The 11892-nt window shown below is 46.9% G+C and overlaps 1 protein-coding gene across 4 annotated transcripts in view; it reads right to left on the reverse strand.

Moving 5' to 3' along the window:
• LOC139593868 (protein HEG homolog 1-like) overlaps window positions 1–11892 on the reverse strand; it is a 51891-nt gene that overhangs the window by 17798 nt on the left and 22201 nt on the right. For 3 of the 4 annotated variants that reach the window (XM_071435319.1, XM_071435318.1, XM_071435316.1), the window contains 9 exons: window positions 11570–11887; window positions 10701–11018; window positions 9493–9804; window positions 8255–8809; window positions 7584–7928; window positions 5269–6627; window positions 2901–3020; window positions 1188–1282; window positions 339–397 (listed from right to left, as the gene is read on the reverse strand). In XM_071435319.1, coding sequence (XP_071291420.1) covers window positions 339–397; window positions 1188–1282; window positions 2901–3020; window positions 5269–6627; window positions 7584–7928; window positions 8255–8809; window positions 9493–9804; window positions 10701–11018; window positions 11570–11887 — 3481 coding nt within the window. The remainder of the gene's footprint in view (window positions 1–338; window positions 398–1187; window positions 1283–2900; window positions 3021–5268; window positions 6628–7583; window positions 7929–8254; window positions 8810–9492; window positions 9805–10700; window positions 11019–11569; window positions 11888–11892) is intronic. The other variant, XM_071435317.1, reaches the window with a different exon arrangement.

An 11892-nucleotide genomic window follows, 5' to 3' on the forward strand; every position in this document is an offset into this window, starting at 1 on the left:
TAATACAGGAGATGCTTACCACAGACACAGCACTACATGCACGTGACAGACCTTAAAACCAGCACTAACCAATACCCAGAGAGGAGAATATGGAGCTGGAAGGGATGCTGGTAGCTCACTTTGGAACCAGTCATAAGTCCCTCCTGGGCAGGCCATCCCCAAGTTGCTCAGGACAAGAGGAGAGTACCAGGTGAGCCTGGCAGGCTGGTCAGGCATTCCTCATGCCCTGTACCACTGGATTGCATCAAGCACTGACTCAAAATGGAGAGTGTGGCTATCAAGCTGAAGATCCCAAATGATCAAGTTTCTCATTCTTCCCCTGGCAGCCTTAGCCTTACCTGCTTGCCTTAACTGTGGAGTGGTGGTATCCTGGCAAGCCTGACAGCGATGCATTGAGCTGCAAGGAGGGAGAGAGCAGCTGTTAGTGCCCAGGGCATGATGGAAGGAGGCAGCCCCATAGACAGTCCTCCTGGATCACTGACACCATGCCCTGTGTCTCCCAGAGATGCCTGCTGAGACCAAGGGGGCTCTGAGCATCCCAGAGGTTCATATGCTCTATAGGAGAGATGCACTGCCCTGTTGTCAGTAAGGGGTGGACAAAGTCACCATTGCACAGCCTTGGACAAGAACAAAGCCCCAGGGATTTTGACATGAGCATCTCCCTGTGGCCCTGCTGCAATGACCCCAAAGGTCAGAGCTGAGCCAGATGTCAGCAGGGAGAGACCCCCATGCAAGGCCAACCTCAAAGCAGCACCCTTGGAGCCTGCAGATCTTCCCTGACCCTGTATCTGTGCAGTGGTTTGTATTTACTCCCCAGCACAAGCTGTGCAGGCAGCATCACAGTGACTCCACCCAGCACCTCCTTCCTTTGGCAGCATCTCCAAATCCATCTCCAAAGAGCTGGAATGAAGTGCACCCATCCCAGCAACCACTAACAGGATGAACTTGTGCATGCAGTGATCTGGATAAGAACTGCACAGGGATGTGCAGATGATCCCAGCCCATGGGTTCTTTTGGAGCTATTGATGGCACAGCCTTTGGGGAAGTCAAGAGCCTGACCAGCACTGGCTCTCAACTGACCAAGAGCCACATGGCTAAAACTGAATGGCTGGGAAATGTGACAATCATAAGAGGAGTGAAGGGGACTTGTGCCACCAGCATTGCCAAAGTCCCAGTCCAACACTCACCACCTCCAGGATCTCCCTCTCGACGTGGAAGAGCTCTGTGTACTTCCCGTGGGTGATATTAAGTTTCAGGGGAACCTGGCCAATAAATATTCTCACTAAAAAGTAAAATAAGACAAGTTAGTTGGAACACATCTCTGTGCCATGGGTAGATGTGGTTTCATCTGCCTTACATGAGAGGCTGTTTGCATGGAAAATCCCTTTACAAGGCATGCAGAAAACTCATATCTGAGAGTCACTGCCCCAATAAAGCAAAGTCACAGCCTTGGGTTTTTTTCCCAAGAGTTGCTGCAATGTTCCCACAGTCCCAGTCAAATTCCAGAGCTCAGTGCTGCTGAACAGACAGCATTTCACTTCAGTGTTCATACATTTCATGCAGAAGCACAGACTAACTTAAATAGATCCCTGAACACAGAGAGAGATGGGTAAATTGAGTAGGAAGATAATGTCAGGTACCAAAACTATTTATGATAGTTGGGGGTCAAATTATGTCAAATCTCTTACTTTTCCCTGCAATGGAAGGAAATCAAATCAGCAAGTCAAAATAAAGCACTGTAGAAAGGATATTTTCATTTTTCAAACTGCTGGAGAGAATGAGCAATGACATTTGAAAAGAAGTCCAAAAAACGCATTTTTCTGTGCTTAGATTCATATTTGATTCACAGCAGCAGAATGCAATAATCTGAGTTGCCCAGACTTGCAGAGATAATACCCCTAAATCTTGTATTAAGTGTCATGAGATACTCAGTGGAACTGAGAACTCAGAATTCCAGCTTTATGTTCCACCAGAAAAACAAATACAGTTGCAGATAACATTATAAAGCCCTCAATTCTTTCCCATTTTTTTCCCATCCACTGAACCTATCTTCACCAAAATGTATATCAGACATTTCTAATGTAACAACTCCAGACAAAAATTATGATGAGAATCACCTTCACGGTGTTTATATAATCTGTCCATACTCCAGTTCAAGGCATAATCAAAACAAGTCTCTAAATTAGAAGCTGACATATTCCAACTTGAAGAAATGTTCCAAAACACTCTTCAGGGACACCTCACCCATGCTTCCTTAGCAAAATTTCCATGCCTCTAATCCTTGTTGATTAAGGGTCAAAAGAAAATCTATGAAAACAATTTCCCCTTTACAATGGAATATTGTAAGTCCTTGAGAATGAGAGTCCTCTAATAGAAAGGAAGAGGTCAGAACCTGAGTTCCAGCTAATAACTGTGCTGCTCAAAAAATGCTAAAGGTATGAAACTAGACCTTGATCCTACAAAGACTTTCACCACAGCTGCTTAACTTTCCACACATGGCTGATCCCACTGAAGCCAGGTTACACAACAGCCCCACTCACCTCTCCCAAGCCAAGTGCCTTCACCAGAGTTTGCAGGGCTGATAAGCTGCTGAATGCTTTTTGGGAGTTTTAAAACACATCAGGAACAGAAGGGGCACATCTGTCCTTACTAACGAGCCTGAGCCCACTGCTCCACTGCTGAGTTTTTTAAGAAGAACTCAGATATCTCTGCCTGCTCCCCAGGCAGCCCAACACAACAGGCATGAGACACCACACTTGTATAAACACTAAAAGGCTCTGATAAAAGAGGTGGTTGGGAGGAACATTAAGCTCCTGAACTAGTTTGAGCCTAAGTCAATCTATTTTAGAAGATTAAAGATAATTATTTCCATCCCTGGTTTTTCACTTTTATTTTCTTACCTAAATTGCACTTTCCTTTTTCCAGCTCATATCCAAGAGGACACTGACAGATATAGGAGCCATGGGTGTTGTTGCAGGTGGCCAGCGCAGGACAAGGGTTGGAAAGACATTTATCCACCTCTATAAAAGTAAAAAACCCAACAAAACAACAAAACATTATACTTACAGAATCATAAAAATCATCAACTGTTGTAAAAGAGATGAACTCCCCATCTGTGACTCCTTGAGCATTATCAGATGCCTCTTTGCATCATTTGCACTTACTATTTATGCTGTTCCTAATTACTCTGTTGGAGCTGAGAGAATAAATATAAACCACTTGAATATTCATTCAAAAGCCCTTGAGGTCTAGCACGGATCCATGTTAATATGAACATCCAACTGATCTGTAGCACCGCTCATCAGAAGATCTCAAGGTTCTTTCCAAAGACAAACAACCCAACAGTTTATGCATGAGAAGACCAAAGAAGAAACCTCAACAGCCCAAGTTAGACATGTGGGCATGGGCTGCTTCACCAAAGTCCTGCCCTTTTCATCCAAGCCCTGTTTCTCTGCTCCAAGGGCAGTGCTTGAGCACTGATCCAGTCTGTAGGTTACCCAGTAATGGTGGAGGCAGCCCTGGCTGCAATCACCTCCTTCTCCAGAGCTCCTCCATGCCAGCCGGGGGATGGTCACAGCAGTGATTCCTGCCTGTGCCACCACTCCCAGTGCCCTTGCTGCTGCGTGGGCAAGAGCTTGGGGAGCAGAAACCACTGTGATAAAACAGTGTCTTAGGGGATTAAAGACTGTAATCTCAGATGCTTCATAGATTACACAACTCAAACTGCAAATTCTGAAGAATATATCCAATATTTCCTCTTGGAAAAATAAAAGGAAAAAATATGTCCTGGTCAAAAAAGCTCCTCTTGCTGCATCTATGACTCAGATGAGCACAAACACACATCACACACGCTCACAAGGGCAGGCCATAGGCAGGGCTGGGGACTTGTCAGTGACAAGGCTCTACAAGACCAGCAAGACATCTTACACCCCACTCATACCTATCTTGTGGCTGCTGCTGAGTGCTGCAGCAGAGGCAGGAAGCACAGGCTCTGTGGTTAAAGCATGAAGCACATGAACCAAACCCATGTGTGTATTTCTGGTGGCACTGCAGTAACCCACAGCACCACACAGACCTGACAGCTCCCAGCCAAACTCTGCCCTGGGACACACCATTCAATGCAATCTCATGCCTGACCAGCCTGGCACAGCTACCTCAGCATCAGTGAGAAGCACATTTGGTGACTCTAATCTAAGCAGGCAGAAATGAGTGGGTGTGATTTAAAACCATGGCTTTCACTTTGCCATCCTTCAGTCTGTGCTTGTACAGCAGAGACCAGGGCAGCCACTCTCAGGGCAGTGAGTGACCATGTACAAGGCACCACGCCCAAGACAGGAGAAGGATCTTTTGCATTCTGGTGAATGGCAAATCTTGGTTTTCAAATGAGAGAATAATTTGGCAAAAGCATGAATCGGTTTCTAAAAAGGATGCATTATCTTAATTTTTCAATTAAAAAATCATTCCAGTAAAGTATTTTTTTTTTTGCATGAAGCTATAGCTATAATTAAAACCAATCAGCCTGAGAAGTAACCTTTAAATACTTAATTATTGGATGGAATATATTTTATTGCCAGTATTTCACTGAGATTAATGCCTTTAGCACACACAATATCCTACAGTGGCATGATGGCCGGGCTGTGAACTTCAAACACAAAGTCAATTTCCTTTTATATAAGACTTCAGCAAATATATTTACTTGAGAAGATAAGGAGACTGGCAGTGGTAATAAATTTCTATAACAACATTCTCAGCAAGACTAGCAGGAGAAGCATCAGGCCCCTAAGAAGATTAATATTTAGTGAGGTGGGGAGAAAACAACCATAGGTTGTAATATGAGAAGCAGTTTCAACAAAAATACCAAGTGCTGGCCAACTGTCCTTTCTCAATAATAAGACAGATATCAATCATTATCTATTGTTATTGTTAACCCATCAAGAAATATAGCGCATCCTGAGCTTACCTGTAAGGCCAATCAGCTTTATTTTATCAAAACTCAGCTTTATCTTTATCCAATCTCAGCTTAATCTTTCCATCAGAAACGTTCACCAAAGTGTTCCCCCTTATTTCACCCATTCAACTTGATTGCTAAACACTTAGCTTAAAAAAAAACAACACAGAGATGAGTTACTGCCCTCAAACCCTGCTGACAACAGACTTGTCATACATGCATGCACACACAACTCTTTGAAAATCCCTGAAGTGGGACCCCAGCATTCCTGCCTGCTTGTTCCTGGCCCCTCCACTGGTGAGAGCCATTGCACACATTACCTGTAGCTGGAGCTGATGTCCTCAGCCTGACTGTGCTGCTTGGCAGAGGAGCAGTCGTTGGTTTGGTAGCAGCCAAAGTCGTTGCAATGCTCCCAGTGGTCTTGATGGTTGGAGGTGCTGCAGAAGGACTTGTAACAGGGATGTTTTCCTCAGTGGCTTTACCAGGCTTTGCAGTGGTGGGTCCCATGGCTTCTGTGCTTTTAGCAGTGGTATAACTGTGCTTAGTGGCAGTGGGTGTCTGGACTCTGTGGTCCTGCATGGTGCTGGCCTCACCTGGGCTGGGCCGGCGACCGGACGGCGTTGTCAGCACAGGAGGTTTCACCGTGGTCACTGCCACTGTGGGGACAATGCTGCCCTGATTTGTTGCACTTGCTGAGGGACTAAGTGATGCATCTGTGGGACCAGCCTGTGGAGCAACACTGGCTGTGGTGAGCAGGGGTGTTGCCTTCCCAAAGCTGTCCCCTTGGGTGGTGGCATCTCTAGGCAAGGCAGTCTCCGTTACTGTCACGGGAGCGGACACGGACACGACACGTCCACCAAGCAGCTCCATGGGTTCTGTAGGGAGAGGTGACCTGGTGGGAGTGAAGGTGGTGCTCTTTTGGGGCTGGTGTGTGACACTGGGCTTGTTGGTCTCTCTGGGCGAGCTCCTGGCTGTGGCAGCTGTGGAGGGCACCTGCCTGACCATAGCCACAGTGGTGCTTGCTTGATCACTCTCACTGGACTGCGAGATGGATGAGGGGGATGAAAACACAGACAGTAAAGATGCTAATGAGTAAGATGGGGAGGACAAGGAGGAAGTGGGCAAGGAGGATGGCAAAGCCTGCAGAGGGGGTGAAGATGCCATCACAGAGGGCAAGCGTGGCTCAGGTGATTCTGACAGTGTAAACAGATGAGTTGGTGGTGGTGTTGATGACAGCAAGTGCTGCAGTGACGACAGTGAGGAAGAGGCTGGAAATGCGGATGAAGGCAGAGAGGATCTGTCAGTGGTGAACAGCTCAGAGGCAGTGTTGAATAGAGTTGTATTTTCTATGCTGCCTGTAGAAGCAGATGTCGATGGTTTGGAAGGGTGCACCAGCAACGGCTCCGTAGATGGTTCAACAAAACTGCTACTGTTTGATGCATTGGTCTGCCTGTCATGAGCCACGGATGATTGTGAGGTGTCAAAAGGGCTGGAAATTTCAGAAAAAAAGGTGGAACTCTCTGAGGAGTCAGCAGAGGTGCTGCTGTTGGAGATAGACAGGAGGGTCCTTTCTCCTCCTCTGGTGTATGTGGTTGAAATGTATGTGCCATCTGTGTGAGAAACCGAGGTCCTTTTCTCAGCATCACTGCCACTGACTGGCTGATGGCTACCTGAAAAGTCTGGAGTAAAAGGACAAAAAATATTAGAAAGACAGGGTAATATGAAAGCATTTTGATGTCACATTAAAGCTGAATAAGATTTTCTTGTCTGTGAACCTGTCCATGATTTTCTAAGAATTTCAAGCACCATTCAAGCATGGTTATACAATTGGGAGCCTTATGCACTCCTTAATTGATTGTAAAATGATGAACCCTGACAGACACAGGACTCCCATGAATGTAGGTTTCCAAATCACTGTTCTTCATGTATTGCTTTCCTAAAGTGATCCAGATCTTAACATTCCATGGTATTTGTGGCAAGCTAAGCAGGAAAACCCTACTGTTCTCTTTATCACTCATAATTTACAAAACTCATATTCTCTCCCTCTTATCCTCCATTCCCATCTATAAAATATCCATCTTGTTCAGTCAATTTGTTTTTAGACACTGTGAACTTCAATGCCTCTGCAGGATGAAATTATTACATAATGTTAATTTGTAGCTTATCATGAACCCAGTGATTCAAAACTTTGCAGCCAGGAAAACCTAAATGAACATCAGCATGCAAAAAGTTCAGATTATTTAGCACAAAAGGTGCAATCAATCTTATAGCACCAATTTCAGGATGTTCAGCTAAGTTCAGCCAACTTAAAAAAAAAATTGTATTGAAAATTTGTTTTAATTCTACAAATTAGTTAGGTCATTGTGAAACAGTTCTGAAAGCATCATCCAAGAGAAACCAGTTACGGTGCAAAAGAAAAATGCAGCCATCAAAACAGGAGGGTTTATGGCTCCACTTCTGGAATAGTTTCCCATCTGTGTGGGGTCTGGTTTTGAGTCCTTTGATGGAAACATCCCTCTGAGTGAACCCACAGGTGGTATTGAACGTAGCAATGAACAAAAACCTTATGTACTACTTACTAAACACCAGACAATGTGAATTCCCCCCAAATGTACACCAAAGAACATCAACTTACTTGTGAGATCATTCTGGAAAGAAGAGTAAGTGGGTATCTTGGCAGAATGTACAAACACCGTCTCCGTCGCAAAGCCCGTGAAACTCCCGCTGCTGGTGGAGGCGTTGGGTGTCCTGCCCTGCTCCACCAATGCTGGCTCAGATGGCCCTGGAGAGATGGAAACTCCAGCATGGAAAGAAGAGCTCTCCATGCCACTGGCCAGAGTGCCACCTGTCACTGAGAGCAGCATCCTCTCCTCAGCACCCGCAGACGTGGATGAACTGTACACAGGATCGGTGATGGGGCTGGACAGCTTCTCCTCAGCACCTGAGCTGCTTAGGGAGTGATGGCTGCTGCTGCCAATAGCTGGAAAAGGATTGAACAGCAGGAGTCTGATTTTATCATCTCAGAGCAGACAGGAATGTCCAAATACTGAGGGATCAGTATAATTAGAGTCATAATGGTACGTTTATGTTATTTGTAATTATCACCCCAACCCAGACAGGCAGTCGATGTGTCCTACAGAAACAAGCTACATGTCTCAAGAGATATACAACACCATGGGGCAGCACCATGACCACTTATAAATGCTGCCCATGACACCTGCAACAGCTGTGTCATACCAATCCCACAGAGAAGACAAAGGAAGGGAGAGGCAGTCAAACACTACCCCAGAGTTCAGAAAAACTCACTGGAAGGTTCAGCAGCAGTTGAGAAGTCGGTGAAGGCCTTGGATGAGAGGGTGACCTTGGGCTCTGGGGACCCTGCTTGGCCAGATGACACATGTCTCACTGGAGGCCATGCCGTGGAGGACGGGCCAGGGCCGGTGTGGGTGTCCCCAGCTGTGTCCAGCTGAGATGTGAGGCTTTCTGCTTTTGTGCTCAACGTGCTGCGGCTACCTGGGGCTTGAGGTGTCCCTTCCTTGTGGATGAAGAGTGTGGCTGAAGGTGAAGGCACTGAAACGCTGGGAGAAAACGCAGGCAGCAGCTTTGTTGGGAGCTCACTGAGTCCTGCCCCGCTCTGTGAAACGTGACTCTGCTTCCCAGGCTGTGCTGCAGGTGAGGACAGCAGGACTGTGTCCAGGGTGCTGGTGTTGGGGGGAGAGGGAGCAGAGCTCCCTGTGGCACTGGAAGCTCCATGGGTGTCCAACACAGGCACTGTGCTGCTCTCCTCCCTGGTGGCAGCTCCCACCACACTGGGTGAGCTGGTGAGAGGCAGGTGTCCTCCCGTTGCTGAGGTCTTGTCTGCTGAAAGAGAGCAAAGCAAAATGATTTATGCACCCTAAACTATAAATAAGCAGGTGTTCTCTCTTCCATCACCAGCCTCAGGCTGAGGGCACAGAGAGAACGTGGCAGAAAATCCAAGCTTGCAGAAAATGCTAACTGTGAAGGCACAGCTCTTTCCTGTGCTAGGAGGTGCTGCTGACAGCAGGACACTAGGGCACTAGGAACAAGTTATGGCAGCACTTTTGGGTTTGCTTCCCTCCAGTGCTGCTCCTGGTGCCACAGGCCTGACCTGGGTACCAGACACCCACACTGTCACCTCTGCACCCACAGTGAGTGAGGGGGAGGTCACACAGCACCCAAAGCCCTGGTACTTGAAGGAAAGCATGGCAGGTTTGTATGGGATCAGTAAATACTGCCTTTGCACCCCAGGGTGGAGTCAGGAATGACTGCTGCTGCTTCTGCTGGTATAAACACAGCCAGTGGGGCAGTCTTGAAATTGTGCTGTCCCTGAAAACACAGCAAACCTTGAGACTGCTCTGGCAGTAAGGCTGGCTTTTCCTGGTGCCTAAATGTAAGAAACAGATAATGCATTTTTCTCTGGAAGTTGAAATTTTCATCCATAAATCCAATGCCATCATCCAGCACAATCTAGCATGCCCTCCCTCTCCATGCAGGTGGGTGTTTGATGTGTGGTCAGAGCTCACCTGGGGAAGTGCTTTCTGAAGCAGATGGTGAGCCTGTGAGCAATAGGTTCACAGATGACACGGTGGTACCTCTGCTGCCACCACCACCCTGGGTTCCCAAAGAAGACTGGGGATGGCCTGGAGAGCTGATGTTTTCAGTACCAGTGGTGGAAACCTCTGTTGTTTGGGCCAGGGTGGTGCTGGCTGGCAGAGACCTTAACGTCCTCCCTCCTCCCTTGGTGCCCGTTGTGTAGACAGAGGTGATGGTGGTGGGAAAATTGGTTCTTCTCTCTGTTGACAGGATGCTGAATGACACATGGCTGCTTCCAGTAGCTAAAATGTGATAAAGAAACAATTTACATTTTTACACGTATGGAACTATAAATAAAAATGAGCCTTCTTCCAATAGCACCCAGAGGCAGCAAGTACAGTACACAAACACAAGTAGAAAATATGAGAAGATGTCAATTTCCAAAGATGTAAATCCTCCCTACAAAAATTTGTCTTCTAAAAAACAGTGTGATGCTGACAAAAGTGCTATTATATAAAAACTGTTGAAATACTAATGCTGTGCACTTGATTTCACCATTATGTGCCTGAGTGCACTCCATGCTGCTAAAACAAATATCGTGATGACCCAGAAAAGCCTGGAAATCAGTTCAGACAAGGCACTACCCTGAGCAGTGTGAAGGTCTTAGAGAAGTCTGAAGAAGCAGGATCAGGGGGATCAGACCCCTTCAGAACCACAGTGGAGGGTATGACCAAACAGCAGCATGAAGGACCTCAGGGACCACATTCAAAGTTGCCTTAAATTTGTTGAGCTGGTTCAAATTCTGGGAAGCAGTATGATCCAAGTAGTAGGACAGAAGGTAGGAACTGAAGTCTGATCCCTGGGACCACAGGGACATGATCTAATCCTCACTTGCTTAGTTCTCCTGTCTGTAACATAGAGATAGCAACTGGAGACAGTAAAAAAAGGACTGTGATTTGAAAGTTAATTATTTTTCTTGGCATAATGAAACTTTCCACACATGTACCCTTTCTGTAAAAAATCTAAAGCACATTTTTTTGGTCAAGAAAAAACTGAATAATTTCAGGCAAAAAGTCACACTGCATCCTTCCAAACAGTATATTCTACATAGCAGGAAAGAGTCAGGCAAGTGCAAGCTGCAGGAAGTCCTCCTTTGGCTTGTAAGAAAAATGAAATTTCAATTCTAACGTGAGCTCACCTGGGGAAGGACCTTCCAAAGGAGAGCCAGAGCGTGTTAGGGGAGAGTCTGCCACCTCAGTGAAATCTGTCATTCCTGTGGAGCCCTGAGCTCTGGAGGCCTCTCTCCCAGCAGATGTGGACAAGGATTGAGTTGTTCCCAAGGTCCTGTACATGGCACTGCTGGACGTGGAGCCCTTGGCTGCTGCCCAGGGGCTGCTGCCCGAGGCAGACCTGGGTGGCCTCCCCTCACTGCTGGATGTGGCTGGAATGGGAGTGCTGGTGGCAGAGGAAGTGAGGGAGGTTTTCTCTGCCACTGGTTGGTGGCTGCTTCTGACACCTAGGGTACAATAAACCAGGTTTGATTTGTGCATACAGAGCTATACACACAACTGTGTGCTCAGCACCCATTTCGACACTGCCCTTTGAGAAACTGAAGGGGTTTCTGTGGGAAGAGATGAATCTCTTCAGTACAGGCATGTGCCTTATAGAAACCCATGAAAAATCTCAAACCCACATCCTACAGACCAGCCTGCATGGTAGATACAGCACCAGGTGACAGCTGCAAAACCCCAGCAAGTGTCTCTGGCAGGGAAAGTGTGTGCATGTATTTCTTAGCAATGCTCTTCCCAGGACAGGAGTTTCATTAGTAACGAGGCCATCAATGTTTTCTTTTTCAATGTTTTCTTTTTCTTTTTTTCTTTTTTTTCACCCAAAAGCTGAGCTCCACTCTCCCCCTTCCCACCCACCTCACTGCCAGCTCAGTGCAGCCAGTAACAAAAACATCCACGTGTCCAATAATGACTGATGACCATATCTGAAGAAAAACAGTGCAGGGATGTGAAAACTCATCCATCCCAAGGCAGACAGCTTTCAGACTAACAAATTTACCTGGGAAAGGACCTTCAGAGGCAGAGAGGGAGTTTGTGAGCAGAGGACCCCCAGGAGGGCCTGGGAGATCGGTGGCTTCCTGCGAGCTGTTGGGATGATGTGTCCCAGTCCTCAAGGAAGAGGAGGTCCCACCCAAAGAGCTTGTGGGGTTGGTGCTGGTGGCAGAGTCCCTTGTCACCCCAGCTGTGTGGCCATTTTCTGGGGACATCAGTGTCCCCACTGCCATGCTGGACACGTCAGCAGCCTGGATGTCCAAGCGCTCTGTCGCCTCTTCTGCACCTGGGATGCTCCTGGGGGGTTCATAATTGCTGCTAGAAGCTGAA

This window comes from Agelaius tricolor, unplaced genomic scaffold, assembly GCF_023055355.1.
Source record: "Agelaius tricolor isolate 1412-34295 unplaced genomic scaffold, bAgeTri1.0.p SCAF_10, whole genome shotgun sequence".
NCBI classification, from domain to species: Eukaryota; Metazoa; Chordata; class Aves; order Passeriformes; family Icteridae; genus Agelaius; species Agelaius tricolor.